A 17,259-nucleotide genomic window follows, 5' to 3' on the forward strand; every position below is an offset into this window, starting at 1 on the left:
CAATTTATTTGTAATTTCAATTTTGTTGGTAAGTAATATGTTAGAGCTTTCATGTATCTATTTTTTATTTTGTTAATCCTATTTATAATTTTTTTTTATAAATGTAAAATGGTGAGTAACTTTTATTATTTTTATTAAAAATAATTTATATAATAAAGATAGTTCTATCAATGGTAATAAAGAATGACCTCTAAGATGTAAAAACAAAAAAACAAACATAATGACCTTTAAAATATTTTTAATAAAAAATAGTAAAAGTCACACGTTTTAACAGAATTTCACAAATTTTAACAAATGCATACAGAATAAGAATTTCAAAATTTTTAACAAATACATATATAATAAGATGATGAGATAAAATAACTATCATCCATATGATGAAAATATTAAACTACATGACAAAAAAAGTATAAAAATACTTAATAAAAAAATTTTACACCTGAATAAGCTTTTAATATAAATTCTATATCATTCTTCATCTTAACTTTTGTATGTACTTTAAATGTTAATATTCTATACATTTATGTTTTATTTTAATTTTTAGCATCATACAATCATAGTATTATATTTTTTAATATTATTCTATGTTATTTAATTATTAAATAAATTTATTAATATCGGTATGTCAAACCATCCAACTAATCAGTTAAATAACAGTTCCATTTTAAAACATCGCAAACAAAATATAAAAATAAATCATTTCACAAGAACATGGTAGATCGAACAACCACTCGTTTGCCTAAAAGACCCCTTATGTTCTGTAGATTATCGTGATCTAAAAGGAGATGCTAAATGAATTGTAGTATTTCATTGACCATCCTAGTTGATGCTATATTTCAGCAATTTGGGTACTGTTTGTCTGTCTAATACCCCTCCCAATATGCTATAGTCTAATTACATAACTTAGTTGAAAATAGATCATGATGATCATAAACTGTTTGATAATTTCTCCGACCGAAAACTGAGAAAGTAAGCACATATGCTTGTGGTCAATCAACCGAATATAGAACATGAATAGTATCCTATTCAAGTTCATAGGATGGAAAAAGATGAGTTCTCTGCAGAGGTCAGTTATAATCCTCTTCAAATGCAGTGTTTCCTTGGTTAGTAACATATTATATGTAACGAAGCATATTATACGATGCAATTGCAACTACTAAGAACTTAGGCTCCAAAACTCACACACGCCATCAATGTAAACCTTGAAATTTTAAGCATTGTAATTGGAGGTCGATATAATAATATACAACCATGACAGTACTCTGAGTAGTGCTAGGAAAGTTGGGTCAAGGGATAATGCAGCAACACGATGGAGTCACAACAAAATCTGAGCCAACAAAAAACACAAAACAAAGCATGAAAGAAACACTCTATGACTCAAGTTGAGCGTACCAGACGCCCTGGATCTTGACATCCTTTGGGGCCTTTGCTCCCAGATCAGTGTCAGATGGCTGAACACTCTCGAACACACCAATAACCTCACCAGTCTCAGGCTTGGTCTTGGTCACACTCAAGGTGATTTTTCCCGTGGATGACGAGGCACTTTTGTTGTTTTCCTTTGCAAGTTCTTCCTCATCTCCTCTTCCACCAGCAGGCAAAGCAACAGCATTGTCATAACCTGTGGAAGCACCCCTTCCCTTGGGGTCCAAGAAAGAGCTTCCACGGTAAGATGGCACCAGAAACTGCCCCCCAAAGCTCTCTGGCTTCCCTGACGCCACCAACTGCTTGATGGTGAAGAGGAAGGGCACACGTTCGCCACCAGGTAGCTGAACCGTCACGGCTGCGTAGTCAATGCCATCTTTCTCCTCAAACTTGACTGTGCCATCGGGAGACACCTCAAAGGGTCCCTCGATCTCATCAAGAGTGTAGGTCAAACGTGTCATGAGCTTTGTGTTTTGGAACTCTAGTGGGGCGTTCTTGGCCACACCCTCAGCCTTCACTGTGAATGAAGTGGGCTCAAGGCATAACTTCTTGGCGTTGTATTTGCCTGCCTTAAAGGCAAATGAGTCCACTCCACCTTCAATGGTTGGACACTGGTTTGCTGTTCCAGTCCCCTTCACTTCCAGGTAGGTCTTGCTCTGGATTTCGTCGAAGGTTAGCCGCTTTGGAACACCTTCAGCACTTGCCCCCTGAAGGTTTTAATACCTCAGTCAAATTAGTTCTTTAAACATACAATATCACTTTGTTCAGACCACCTTTTCTAAAATACCCATCAGTTAGCTCACTCTATTTTTGTTTAAAATCTATCAGAACTCACAAGGCCATGTCTTAGACTCTAAACAATATGATCTGCTGAATTCTAATAAATTTCATCCTATAATAAAAAGAAATCTAAAATGAGTGTATTGAAAAGTAGAACATATGTGCATACAATCAGTAAATTAGTCCTGAATGAGTGTGTTAGGACGGTGAAACTAGTCTTCATAACATGTTATACGAGGACTGACTTGACCGATGAATATTCTAAGTTGGGATTTACAAGGTTAATTACTATGCTTGGCACTGGCAGTGACCTGGCTTCATAAATCAGTAGATATCTTATGATGAATATTCATCACAAGACAAAATTAAACTACTGGCGAATAAAATCATTGATGGTTTCTGTGCAACATTTGTCAACCACATCCTTAATTAAATGGACTGTTATACTTACAAGCCAGAGATGTTCATTTGATGTATCCTATTAAAACGTAAAGAAGAAAAGAAAAAAAAAATCATCATTCCATAAGAAAGATGAACATGGGTGCTCTTAGGCCTAGCCTTGAACTTTACTATCATGTGGGACTTCCCAACAAACAACATGGTATACAAGTTTTTTGGTATAAAAAATAGAAAATATGAGAGTAAAACTGTGGGGAAGTTCATGTAACAGTTAATGATAGAATAGGTTATGAAATTGGTAGAAAAGAAGAGCACGTACAGAGACAACAAGAGCAGAGGTGGCAAGGGCGAATCCTGCAATTTTGGTTGCGTCAACACACTTTTGAGCTAAGTCCTTAAGGTCGGTCTGAAGGGAGCATGAAAGCTTAGCTCCAGCAGGTTCCAAACCAAAAGCCTTTGAAATGGAGTGAGGGGACTTTAGCTGCAAAGTGTTGGTTCTGCCCAACTTGGTGGCTTGCATGAAAGTAGCGGCTGGTTGTAGTGACGCTGCCATTGCCACCAATTCCTCAGTGTTTGTGTGTGTGAGGTCTTGAAAGAAAGCAGTTTGTAAGTGTTTTTGGAGAGTGGAGAGAGTACAATTATTTGGTGGCTATGGTGTGGGTAAGATAACGGATAGGATAAGGTAATCTCCTATTGGATGGCTCATGCTAATGCCGATGCTGCTGTGGCTTGCCACATTGCAAGCTTCTCAATTGGGATCAAGATACTATCTGTCACCATTTTGGTGACTAGGATCACATCCACCACAAACTAACACGCTTAAAAATAAACACCAACATGGATCCCAAACACAAACCACGAATCCTTGTTTCAGCAGAAACATGGTCCAAAATATACGATATTTTAATAATGGTTTATGTTAGCCTTTACCCACGAGGAATATGTTTCTTCCAACACAAAATAATCAAAACTCCACACTTTTTAAATGGTTTCAAACTCAACGTCTTTTTATGTATAAGAATCATAAATGTTTTTTCTCAATCAATTTTTTCTACTGTATGCAGTTTCTAATGCATGCATGTTGTCTTCCTATCTCATTTTCGTTATACTTCATCTCAAATAGTCTTTAAATATGTCATGTAAATTTCAAACATATATTTTACTTTTTTTATATTATTTTTTTTTATAAAAGAATATGCTTTATAGGAACATTTTGCAACATGTATTTTTTATATGTAATAATAAAACTTAAGGATAAAGACTGTAATCATACGCTCAAAAGTTAACGTGATTTATTATTTATATTACTCTTTGTTTCATATAAAAATTTTAGAACACAAATGAAGACCATATTAGTACAATGCATAATCATTATAATTATCACAATCTTTTTAATTAAAACTTATATATATATATATATATATATATATATATATATATATATATATATATATATATATATATATATATATATATATATATATATAAGAGTTTAAAAAAGAATAAATAATCAAATAAGCTTTTGAAGTAACTCGTTTTAATAAATATAGCAAATAGCGCGCGTAGTACTTGAACTTAGCCCCCTTAACATTACGAAATAATGTAAATATTTTTATTATTCAGTATTTTGTAATATAAACTTAATTAGACATTGATTATAAACTACTTTTTTTTTTAATTTTAGTTAATATTTCAACCAATAATATATTACAAATATTAAGAAATGTATTCATTAAAACTACAATGAAAGAAAGTATTAAAATTATAAATATAAATACTAAGTTATCTAGATAATTAAGAATACCCTTTTAATGTTAATTATAGAAAATATTTTAGTAGTTTATCTTTAATTCCTTTCACCTTGTGAAAAAAATGTAAATATGCTTATTATGCAATTAATGATTTTTTTATTAATTCAGATAAGAAACAAAGTATATATTAAGTATAAAAAATGTAACTATTAAATTTCAGTTTTCTTATTTAATCATTGGGAAGTGTACCTGTAAAATATTCTCAGCGCTTTGTATTTAAAAAATAAAAATCCTTTAATTCTTATAAAAATAAATTAATTATATTCTTAATTTTTATTTTATTCAAATTATTTTTTACTTTTTTAAAATGATCCAATCAGATCTATTAGATTAATGTTAAATTTTTGTTAAATTTATACATCAAATCATCATTTAAAAATTAAAAGTAATTTAAATATTTAAACATTTAAGTTGAGTGATTTAATATATAAATTCTAACATAAATTTAATGAAAATATAACTGATCTAATTAGATATTTTAAAAAATAAATTAAATTAAATAAAAATTAGAAATTTAACTAATTTTTTTATACAAATTAGAAGATAAGAAATATTTTAGCCAATAGTAATTAATAGTTTTTAGTGTAAATATCATACACGGATCAATATTAATCTTGATAAGTTATTATGACATCATTTCAATCTACATATTAATCAATAAGTTTAGGATGAATGTGATACGCATACATCGATAAACATTAATTGTATGATTTAATTCAGTGCAATTTTTATATACCACTGAAAAAAAAAACAAGGTTTTAACCTTTTTATCTTAATTTGTTGTTGATGAGCTGTCACTGAAAACACGATAGTTTAAATCATGTTCATGATTGATAACAGTTGGAGACTTTCAAGGTTAGTTGTTATTTACAATTGTCATGAAAGGACTATGATTGGAATATATAGCATTGTTATATTTGTTGTTTTCCTACTACTTGACCACTATTTTTTTCAAAGACAGCTAAGTTTTAATGGTCGTTGAATTGGTGATATGATGCTTGTAATAATAAACATTGGCGTATGTATTTTATCTTAATACTGGTTGAATTTAATAACTACCTTAACTTGTACAATTCAAGGATCCTTTAAAATCATTACTAGAATTTCATTAAAGTATATAATCAAAATTATTCATTAATCAAATGTAAGTGGTTTACTAAAAAATTATAAAGACTTTAATTTAAAATATAAGTTAAATATTTTTTTTATTTCTTTATTTTTAACAAAAATTAGAATTAATCTATCTTTAAAATTTTGGTCCAATTTAATTTTTAACTTTAAAAAAATATAAATTTAGTTTTTTTAATAAATTTTTATTAAGTTTATTTGACATTTTAAATAACATTTAAAACATCAAATAAATTTAACAAAATTTGTTTAATAAACTAAATTAGGTCAAAGTTTTGAAAATATATTATTTTCAATTTTTACTAAAAATTAAATGACTAAAAATATATTTAACTTAAAATATTCAGTGTATTCTTATCTTTATTATTATTTGTGTTTAATTTTATATATAAATAATTTTTTTTAATATTTTCTATTTATTATCTAAATTTATTGTATTATTAAAAGTAATTAACGGATATTAGGGATAATAACCCGACCCATCTAAAAGAATTTGCTAGTTACTTGTCCCTTTATCTATCGAGTATCCATAAGAAAATATCTGCAAGTTTTTTTTATATATATATTTTTCAATTTTAAATAAAGTTACTTAAAACCTAATCTTTAAAATGTAGAATTAAATAAAAATTATTTTTAAATTATAATTCAAATTAAATTATTTACTAAAATTTTAATGCAATTCAAATTTGAATGAATTTTACCAAAATATAAATTTTAAAAAATTAATCTTTTTGAAAATAACATCAATTTTATAGATTTAAATAAAAAAATATAAACATATGAAGTCAAAATTTTTTTAAAAAAATCAATAATTATTTTTTTATCACTAGTAGCTTTATTTTGATCACTTCATGATAAAAAAAATACTAAAATAAAACTCACTGATAATTATTTTCTAAAAAAAATTTAAGAAAAATAAGTATAAGCAAGTAGTGTGTAGAATATCATTGTACATGTACCTACCCTATTACCAATGGGTAATTAAATATATTTGTACCATTATCTACAAGTATTAATTTGGTATTTTGTCAAAAAAATTTATTCAGAGTAGGAATTTTTTTTATCATCCTTAATGACAATATAAGAATTCACTCATAAATGTATATTAATATAAGATATATTACTGGTCAAGTGGAGACCGACTAGAAGATAGGATTAACCTGAGTCCTAACATTACACAATCCCTTAGTCTAAGACTTTTCAATCCAAAGGCTACTCATATTCTTTGTTTCCCAACATTTTATACCTCAAGGTAAGTTATATTTAGGGTTTGAAGTTTAAGACGAGCTTTCAACGATCTATATATTTCAAGAATCATCTCTCATCTCAAGTATATTAATCAAAATCGGATTTGACATCATAATTACCTTTTTGTCTTGACTTTGTTAACTTATTTCTATATTTTCTTAATATGTTGTTTAGTTAGACTTAACTATACTTTTTACCAATGGGAATCAATAGACTAATACAAGGGAATTTTGTTAAATAGTTGAACACCTACTTAATAAACCTACTTTTTATTTTGACAAAAGAAAAACCTTTGCATACTTGATAAATTACTTCCTTTTTACCTAAGCAATTCAGATAATAATCGAAAAACTTTGTATAACTTTGACTAAAACATTGGACAATTAAGGTCGCCTCTTCTACTTTGATAAAACAATTAAGGTCATTATCGCATAATTAAGATTGACTCTTTTACTTTGATCAAGGGATTAAGATTTTCTATTTTATGAGTTTAAACATTGCTCCCTTTATTTGCACCAATATTAAAATGAATATTAACAATATTTCATTTTTTTGCATTATCTTTCCATTAGCAACTCTAATCCATAAGCTCTTTCTTCAAAACTTCACATACTCGATAAGAACTTGTCTATCTAGACAATAATTTGTTGAATAATCATATTTGCTTCATCTCCATCTTCTTATGATATTGTCTATAATTGTCCTCATTCTTTAAGAGAATAATTAACTTTAAAAAAAATGAGCATGACCATTTTGACCTATCTTGCGCTGGCTATCAAAATGTTCTAGTTAAAAAATAAAAGATCCTAAACTAAAGTATATATTCTTCTTTTTTTTCTTTTATCGGGACTCTAAACTATTATTTTCATATGAATATTCCTTACTCATTATCTATATCATATCTATTGATACTCCATTAATGTTATTAAAATTAATTTAAATTTCTTAACGAAAATATTATAATTTACTTATTAATTGTACATTAATATCAAATAAATAAGATATTGATTAGGTGGAGATCAATAAAAAATAGGATCGGACCTGAATTCTAACACTACATTCATTAACTATGAAATGTAAAAAGTCTTTTAAATACATCAAGGGTCCTAAAGTATATTATAGGTATTAACTAAATATATTTTCAAAGTGATTTTAAGGTAATTAAGTGCATTAAAATTTAACAATTATATCTTCGTAAAAAATCATAATATTTAATAATTTTATATTAATCTATGACAAAAAATAATTAATTTAATAATGAATTGGTCAAATAAAGTGAATTGCCTGCTCTTATCTTTTTTAATTTTAGTTTACATAATAATCTTCCTATGCTGTGTTCAATGATATTTGCATTCATGCCTTTAGTTTGTTTATTAGACTAAGTTCAATAAGAAAGAGTTTAATACAATTAATTAACATACAAAAATGTAAAAGTAATATGTATATATTGGAATTGAACACATTGAGGCTTGTTTATGTAAGCTTTTACAATCATAAATTTAATATGTGCTTTAAAATGTTATTTCTGGAGTAGACACAAATAAAAAAAAAGTGTATTAGTTAAAGTTATATAATGTTAATGTAATAGGTGTAAAAAATAATTTTTTATTACATATTTACTATTTATTTAAAGTATTAGAGGGATTTCTTATGTGATATCAAGTAAAATCATCTAATGCTATGATCATATAAGAACATAAATAATAATCAAAATGCTTGTGTTGAAGATGATTATTGTAAGAATTATAAAAGTTTGACAATTTATTTATTGAAAAAACATTTACCGATTAATATATGGAAGAAAATAATTATATTTTCTCTTTATCACCGTACAATTGTTGTTGTATGTTTGTGTTTCAACTTCATAGTTGTCAAATGAATTATAATAGATTCATTCCATTTGTAATTAGTTCAAACCCTAGATTTTTCAATTCATTTCTAAATTATGGAAACTCATCTTTCATTGCAAATAATTAGTCAAATGATAAAACAATTCATCACATTGGCTCTCATATACATGTTATGTAAAGTTTTTAGTATAATTTGGATTAGTAAATAAATTCTTAGCACTTTTGTCTTGACAATTTTCTTTCACCTTGTAATATGATGATTCATACTTTGAACATATATTTTTTCAACACTTTAAGCTCTTTTCTATATAATATGCATTAACACATATACATGTATGTATGTTTAGGGTTTCAATATTGTTCTATCTACACATAAGTTATATGTGCCCAATTAATCCAACTTTGATTCCTATATGTTTTGTACATATATAATGAACATTCAATTTTTGCATCAATGTATAAATCTCATGTAACCTTATCCCATACAAAAGGATTTACTTTTCATAATTAATTATTAAATACAAATTTTGGTTAACATTTCTTATATTTCACAAAATTTGAGTAGCATTTATCCTTATACATACACTATTGTAAAACGGTTATTTTAAAATATAAAGCTTTTTGTAATTAACATTAAAAAATATGATGATTGTTTTGTAATTATTATATGTACATTATTATAATAGTTTTAAATTATCATCATATTCAACTATGATTGGTTTTTAATTGTAACTATACACAATAGTTTTTAGTCATATAAATGTTATTGTATGATTTTTTTTCTATTGCACAAAATGCATTAACATTTCATCTTCACTTTTCTTTCATTTTCTTCTCTTACACCTCTCACTAACTCCATTGATTCACCTCGACCAATGTGCTTCGATTATCAGTGATATTGTGAAAAATATAGTTTGGTTTAAAATTGTTTGTATCAATTATTTTTTTGAATGCATTATAATTACATAAGGTATTTTTATTTACAAATAATATCAATATAACATACATTTAAGTAGGACACAAACTTAATTTTGCAACCATTGCTAAATAGTTTTATTTAATATAGACTCTCACCTAACTTTTGTGATCAATAAACATATACAACATCACTTAGGTTTTGGGGAATTATATGTGTTGGGTTTCTTATATTACCAATGATTGATACCAGGGCTGATTTAGTTGGTTTAGCAAACCTAGATCATAATTAAATATGATTACAAGACCATAAAAATTTATATGAACCCAATTTCACATTGACTTGTGTTCAATCTAATTTCTATTGATATTCACCAACCAGAACAAGATTAAAAACTTTAAATAACTAAATTTTTTTGTTATTAAACAAATACTTAAAAATTGTCAAATAAACCTTCAATATATATACATATATATATATATATATATATATATATATATATATATATATATTACTTTTACCATCATTTCTTATGGCTTGCTTTTAATCAATTTAATATGTCAAAAACATTTTCTTCTATAAATTCATTTAAACCCAAAAACATTTATTTTTATTCAAAGTTAATTTTTTATTTATGCTACTATATTAAAATGATTACTATTTAATAACCACCTTTCTAAATTCAAATCATTATTCATTTATCAAAACACATAATTATTTTAACTCTATAATAATTTTATTTAAAGTGAAAAATAAAATAAAAAAGTTGTTGTAACCAAAAAGAAAAGTTCATTTATACACAGTTATAGAAATAAATTTTATTTATTTTATAAAAAGTTTTATGATTAAAATAAATAATTAAGTCTAGAAAACATTTAAATTGAAAAAAAATTAAATTTTAAAAAATAATTGCTTTAAACATAAAAGTAATTAAACAAATATTTTAATTTTAAAAAATATTTATTAAAAAAGAAAATTAGAAAATAAATATCAACACAAAAAAATATAGTTAAATATAGGTATATAAATAATAATAAAAACATTTTCTAATTCTATTTTTTAATAACTTTCTTAATTGAAATAATTAATATTTAATTAAAAAATATTTATATAATAAAAAAGTGATACAAATTATTTATTTTAATATTTTATTAAGAATAGTTATTTTATAGTTTATTAAATTTGTTACAATTAAAAAAAAGATTAATAAAAATTATCAGTATCTCCTTCCTACTGATGTGGATAATGCAAAGAGCAGTTACCATAGCAAAATCCTGTAGAAGTTTCAACGTTCAACATCCTATCCTATTTCTTCTTCAGAGAAATAAAAGTAACTCTGAAACATTCTACATAAATGGAATCACCAACCAAAACAGGCAAAAGACTCGAAAAAAATGATGAAAAAGAAGAACAACAGGCTTGATTGCGTTTGAAAAAAAACCTTGAAAAACTCAACACTTCACACACCATCCGTACCATCAGCGCTACACAGTTGAAAACTAATAACATAACCGGCATTCAGAATGAGTAGGAGGATTAGATTCATCATATGAATAATCATATGAACATATTCAAAACTATCATCATCATGCCAATTAATCACCAAAAAAAATTTAGATGAATTCAAAAAAAATAAATTAAATAGCTTAATGGAAGGGAAGAGTGGAATCCTCTCAGACAAATGCCTCGATTTGTCGTCAGAATTGTAAGAATGGATTAGATCGGACTCGTCATCATTATTTGATCATCACCGAGAAAACCACACCTTCACCGTTAAGTTCACCGAAAAAGCGATTCACAAAACAGTATAAACTAAATCTAATCAAGTAAATCGAACACATAAATACAAAATACAAAATAGACTAAAAATAACAACAAAATTTTAAAAAGTGAAACTTTGTTCATGCTTCCTGCGCAACTGAATTGTTAAAGAGGGATCACAGTTTCGCTTTTATAGGCGTTTGGATCTGTGAAGGAAGATTTAGGGTTTGGCACAGCCGTAAGGGTTTAATGGCTTCATTTAGCCCACGAGTTGAATGGGCCTGATCGTCTTAAAGTTCGTTACATTTACATATATTTCACGTTTTTTTAATACTTCCAAAATACTCTTATTTTCTCTCATCATAAATTATCATTTCTTTCTTTACATTTTATGAAAATTATTTAATATAATATAATTTTTAGATTATAAAGAATAAATTTTTAAAAATAATTTTTATTTTACTCTTTTGTAATTAAAATATTAGGCAAAGGATACAGAAAGCAAAATGGAGAGTATAAAAAGTATGGGCCATACTTTAATTTAAAACGCATTGGGCCTAACAAATAGATGAAAATTGGAAATTACTTCCTGCACCGTATCACTCTTTTTCCTGCATCCCATCATTTAGTATCCTTCAAACTTTTATTTGAAATGTGTGTCAATGAAAGAAAACAACAGAAGGAACGGTGCTTCGTTATTAGAGAAGGTTGTTAATTAGTTGGTGCATTTTAACATTGTTGAGTTGATGAAGGAGCGTTGTTGGTCTTTGAAGAAAAAGCGGGCACATGGTTGAAGTTAATAGCCAGGTATGAAGTGTGCTTTTCAAAGTGGGGTGAACAGGTGAGTAAATGGGTCACCCGAAATCAGTTTTTAGAAATATGGTTATGGAAAATTTTATCCAAAATTGATGAGGAAGTGCGAAAATTTTGTTTCTTCCATGACGAGGCACAATGGTTCGTCGTGTTGAGGAGATTTGGTTGTGGTGCTCGTGGTTAGAGTTCGCCGTGGAGGGCAGTGGTGGTTTAGTGGTGATGAAGATCCTGGTGGTGACATAAGGACGAATTTGCGATCTGCGGTGGTTTTTGATAGTGCCACCATAAAGGAGATATAGGTGTGTCATTGTGTGATGTATTTTTTTCGACGTTATTGACTTGGTGGTCAGTGCAGAGGCAGACATGGTTGTGGTGGCTCATGGTTCTATGATGATTCTTGGAGTTGCGGGAAGGAACGGTGGCGAAGCGAAACAGAATAGTGCGATATAGGATTTTGGGGTAGGCGATTGGGTTTTGGGTTTCTTTGCAGGTTCGCAAGCATTGTTATGGTGTGCTTCATTGCCAAAAATATAAAACCCTAAAAAAGAAAAGAAAAAAGAATGAGAAAAAAGATGAACATTTAGCTAAGAATTTTATTGACAAATATTTTTATGGATAATTATCGATGAATTTATGACAAAACAGGGAAATGGTTGGTAAAATTTAACGATGGATTTTTAATGTTGAAAAACCTTTGATAATTTTAATTTATCGACAAATTTTATGCATTATTAATTTTGATATCGATATAACATTAATTTTTCTTGTAGTGACTGGTGAAGTGAGATTTGCGAGTGTGATAATGAGAGTTCACAAGGTTGTTAAATCTTGGTTATGTTCTTTAGTTGCTCGTGGGTCGTGTGATGGTGGTCATCTTTGTGGTGTAAGGTTCTATGACCACGTTTCTGGTGGTAACAATGATATTTTTGTAGGGAGAAACTCATGATGTGCAGATATGTGAAAGGATGGCGTGTCCTAGTTATATTTTGATCTGCATTAGGTAGTTTCAATAGCAAGAGGTGATAGAGAAAAGAAGTTGCTACTATGGTTGGTTGGTTCACATAGAGAGATGTTTAGATAGTGGTGTTGTATTCAACATTAGTGTGTTGGGAGGTGGTTGAATGATGGGTTTGTTGTATGAAATATTTTTTCATATCCACTACGTGTTTAACCAGTATAAAAAATAGTAATTTTTACATCAATTTTGGAACCAGTTTGGAACCAGTATAAAAAGTAGAAATTTTTTATATCCTATACTTTTATACTAATTTTATAATCAGTATAAAAAATGTTTTTTAATCAGTATAACAAGTCTTTTTCACATTAATATATACGAGTACACAAAAGAAATATCAAACACTTTAAAGTGATTCCGACATAGCCTCGAAAGATCACAGTGATGATGCTCCGAGATCTTTTGCACCAAAAAGTGCAATGCAACACTTTCTCCAATGTCAACAATGTCAGGTGAGGGATCAAACGCAAGAAAAAGCACAAATAAAAAAAAATCCTAAAAAAGAATAATCGCAACAAATTTAAAAACATGCAAAGGTTTGCCATAAACCTTGCTTTGATACGAAACCTCAAGCTATTGCAACTATTACGAGAATCTTTTAATGCGTTTTTTAGTTTCAAACTCTTACTCTCATAAACTTTGATAGAATAGTATATTATAATCCCAAATTTTATAGAATAATTCAAAAAATTGACTGATAAAATGGATCATGTTTATAAAAATATTGATTTAACATCAATGTCTATTTTAACCCACATATTTGGAAAATTATCAACAATTTAAAGTTTCAAACCTTTAGTTGAAATGTAAAAAAAAAACGTGATTACTCAAATCAATTTCAAATTACACACTAATGTTTAATTAACATATATATTTCGATTTATCTATGTAAAAATTAAAATGGCAATATATCATACATAATTTTTTTTATCTAATAATAATATTCCGCGCTTTCAATGTTTGCGTCTTTTAAATTTTATTAATTATTTTATTCACAAAAGTTTACCGATTCTTTACTGAACAAATAAAGACTAAAAAAGTCAATAGAATTCAATTTTTTTTCCATCCATGAAAATTCAAGCAAATTAGTTATTAGCTATTTTTTGCCTTAATATTCCAAAATAGTGTTCAAACTAAATTTTGCAGGAGAGGATTCGCCGAATGTTGAGAACTGCCGAGTGAAATTATGTTAAATTCAACATTGGTGTGATGATGGAGTTATTTTGTGAAGACTAGTAACAAACTTCACCATCTAAAATTTTATTTTTCTAACAGATTACATCATCACCAACTGCTATGTCTTGTATTTTTTTTCTTTGATGTCAATGATGCCTTATACTTAATGGATAATGAATGCACAAATAGGATAGACAATGAGGAGGAGGATGCCAAGAGTATTTGATATTCCATGTTTCTGTGTGAAAGAATTTCTGAATCCACCAGAAGCCCTGATATGTTCTTGTAGAAGGTAACAACCGATGAAAAGATCAATCGCTAATCCAATCCAGTTATTCCTTAATTTCTGAGCAAATATGTCGGGGGCTACTATCAAAATAAGAATCATTGAACCAGGAATTTCCAGCCAATCTGCACGTCATTTACGACACTAGTTATGCAAAATTGATCATGCATATTGAAACAAGGCTTAGAAATAGTTAAGCATACCGGGAAAATGTCTAGGGAAGAAAAGCCTCAGCACAACTGCGACGAATGCAATCCATTTTCCCACATCACCTCTGAACGATTATACTCAATCAATGTATATTTTGTAAAGCGATAACAAAAGAAAGAGAAACTATAAATGTCATGGTCACCTTAAAAAGGAGAACAGCGATTCAGGAAAGCTGAAAAATATATAAGGCACTAATAACGCTGTCAATATATTCGTCCTCCAGTTTGTGCTATCCAGTATAAGCAAATAACTGAAACAAATATTTGTCTAAGAACTCAATTAAATTAACATAAATATTAATCTTATAATATTTTTAAGAGGCGAGAAATTTGAACTTACATGGCAGCGAAGGAAGCGAGCCATTTAAAGAAAGAACCGCCAAAGGCTTTGCCTCCTACCAGGGTTGCATCGTGGAGGAGCTTCTTGGCCGCAAGCTTGAGCTCGTTTAGATCGGAATCAATTAAACTATCAACTACAGTATCGCTTTTCGTATCCACGTACTGTTGTAATATTCTACGCATTGTGCTTCTGATCTCTGCTCACAATTCACCACCAATGAATGAATGCAGTAAGTCGTTGATGTGCAGTGATGGAGAACGATAAGGGTATGGAGAGTTTGAAAGTGAGGAAGTGTAGAATGTTGTGTTATATATGATATGAGGTCCTAATTCGTTGTTTGGACCAATGGTGAGGGAATGTAAAACTATGCGAACTTTCGGATCCTCTTCGCTTTCACTCTTTTTATGTTTACCATGTCCTATTACGGGTTTGTGATCCAAATTGCATTCCGTCCTTTTCTTTAACATCTTGCAAACTGTCATTAGTACTATATGCAAAATCAACTTTATTTTTTGCATGTTAAACTATAATTAAATAAATTTGATTTTTTTTTATCTGCTGCAACTAATCTAAAAGGCAGTTTTTTAATGTAATCTTATTATACGTACCATGTTCATACCATTGCGGGTTATGTGATTTCATCATTTTAACATCCATTAAATACTTCTTTTATGTATCGTATAATTATTTGATGTTTTTCTCTTTGTGTATGATATGAGTAGTTATAGAGGAAGAATTTGGATGACTAATTATACAGTCTTTTTGCCCATATCTTAATTGGGAATAAATCATGTTTTATTCACTTATAATAGATGCGTAGTCCACGATAATAAAATTACTCGAGTTAATAAGATGAGTGTAAAATAATATGTACATAATCTAAAATTATTTTCACAATATATGTCAAAGACATTCTATCTTGTTTTAAGTATGTACTCCGTAAACGACACAAAAATATTTGAGCCAAAGTTATATTAAATTTTAAGTTAGGGTTAATTTTTATCTATTAACCAATTATAATTTTTTTTTCATATTATGAAATAAACAATTTAAAATACAATATACATTGTTAATATTTAATTATTTATATCAAATCTTAAATAAACAAAATATTCCTATCGACGTACTTTTTTAATGCTAGTAGTTTCTCCTCTAACTGTTTGGCCTATTTCTAAATAGATAATAAAATATTGGGTTAAATATGTTTTTAGTCCCTAAACTATTGGTCGTTTCTGGTTTTCGTCCCTCTTTCAAAATAAGGTACAATTTGGTCTTCATTCTTTTCGAAACTTTAGTTTTAGTCCTCTAAAACTAACACCGTTAAAATTTAGTTGACGTGGCTAACGGTAGACTGACACACTATTTTTTTTTCAAGTGTTTCTCACCATTTCTCCCTCTCTCTCTTCCTTCCATCTTCCACCCAACTCCATCTTTCACAGCATCTCCGATCACATCTCTAACATAACCAGCTTTCTTTCCTCCTTCTTCCTGTCATTCCTTCCTGCAGGGTGGTTAATCTCACTCAAATTTACTGCCACTGCTGCAACCAGATTAGCATCTACTGATTCCATTGGAATCCTCTTCTCCCTAAATGCAGGTCTTTTCCTTAAGGTAGGAAGTGGATCCTCTTTCCTTTCAGAAAAATCATCTCTTCTCTGGAAAGTATTATCATTTAGTTTAGCCTATGATTTACCATCTCTCTGTTCTTTATGGTGACTTGTCTCTACCCTTTCATGAAGTTGCTTTCTTGTGTCCTTCCACCATCCACGCTCTAAAATAAAAGAAAGCAATCAGATTATATTTATTTTGTGTTTGTAAGTCATATTTCTACTTCATGCAAAAGAAGGCTCGGGTTGCTCAAAATTACAAAATCTTCTTTAATTCTCAACCACATTTTACAACAAAATGAATAGAACACATTATAACTGAAAAAAAGAGAGCATTTTTTCTAGCATAAAATGAAAGAAATATTGCACTTGCATGACTAGAGTCAATATTCAAATCATCCCTATACAGGACTCCCAATCACGACTCATGACTGAAAAGATAACAGAAAATACGAAGATAATACAAAACCAAAATAAATAAAAAATGAAAACTCACCA

At 28.4% G+C, this 17,259-nt stretch overlaps 2 protein-coding genes and 2 non-coding genes across 4 annotated transcripts; all 4 read right to left on the minus strand.

Moving 5' to 3' along the window:
• Window positions 1–1,196: 1,196 nt before the first annotated feature.
• On the minus strand, window positions 1,197–3,196 carry LOC148206729 (oxygen-evolving enhancer protein 1, chloroplastic). The gene is made up of 2 exons (XM_088104649.1): window positions 2,921–3,196; window positions 1,197–2,129 (listed from the first exon to the last, which is right to left on the minus strand). Exons 1-2 carry the CDS (start codon window positions 3,152–3,154, stop codon window positions 1,371–1,373), a joined length of 993 nt encoding a protein of 330 aa, XP_087960775.1. The 5' UTR covers window positions 3,155–3,196; the 3' UTR covers window positions 1,197–1,370.
• A 7,876-nt stretch (window positions 3,197–11,072) lies between these two features.
• Window positions 11,073–11,149, minus strand: LOC148206730 (small nucleolar RNA Z105). The gene has a single exon (XR_015784005.1). It is a non-coding gene; the product is annotated as a small nucleolar RNA Z105 (small nucleolar RNA).
• A 73-nt stretch (window positions 11,150–11,222) lies between these two features.
• LOC148206731 (small nucleolar RNA SNOR75) lies at window positions 11,223–11,310 on the minus strand. Its single transcript, XR_015783992.1, has one exon. It is a non-coding gene; the product is annotated as a small nucleolar RNA SNOR75 (small nucleolar RNA).
• Window positions 11,311–14,331: 3,021 nt separating this feature from the next.
• LOC148206732 (cold-regulated 413 plasma membrane protein 2-like) lies at window positions 14,332–15,407 on the minus strand. Its single transcript, XM_088114583.1, has 4 exons — window positions 15,155–15,407; window positions 14,958–15,065; window positions 14,809–14,879; window positions 14,332–14,730 (listed from the first exon to the last, which is right to left on the minus strand). The coding sequence occupies exons 1-4, from the start codon at window positions 15,334–15,336 to the stop codon at window positions 14,483–14,485; spliced, it is 609 nt and encodes a 202-aa protein (XP_087970709.1). The 5' UTR covers window positions 15,337–15,407; the 3' UTR covers window positions 14,332–14,482.
• Between the last annotated feature and the right edge of the window lie 1,852 nt (window positions 15,408–17,259).

This window comes from Vigna umbellata, chromosome 1 (assembly GCF_029865625.1).
Source record: "Vigna umbellata cultivar VRB3 chromosome 1, Vumbellata_1.0, whole genome shotgun sequence".
Taxonomy (NCBI): domain Eukaryota; kingdom Viridiplantae; phylum Streptophyta; class Magnoliopsida; order Fabales; family Fabaceae; genus Vigna; species Vigna umbellata.

What these genes read in the sequence shown, in the direction of transcription:
- LOC148206729 (XM_088104649.1), bottom strand. Translation starts at nt 3,154, where the DNA reads ATGGCAGCGTCACTACAACCAGCCGCTACTTTCATGCAAGCCACCAAG. An exon ending in CCTCTGCTCTTGTTGTCTCT is followed by an intron (nt 2,130 to 2,920) that starts GTACGTGCTCTT and finishes TAAAACCTTCAG; the next exon opens with GGGGCAAGTGCTGAAGGTGT.
- LOC148206732 (XM_088114583.1), bottom strand. Translation starts at nt 15,336, where the DNA reads ATGCGTAGAATATTACAACAGTACGTGGATACGAAAAGCGATACTGTA. An exon ending in CTCGCTTCCTTCGCTGCCAT is followed by an intron (nt 15,066 to 15,154) that starts GTAAGTTCAAAT and finishes TATTTGTTTCAG; the next exon opens with TTATTTGCTTATACTGGATA. An exon ending in CTTCCCTAGACATTTTCCCG is followed by an intron (nt 14,731 to 14,808) that starts GTATGCTTAACT and finishes AATGACGTGCAG; the next exon opens with ATTGGCTGGAAATTCCTGGT.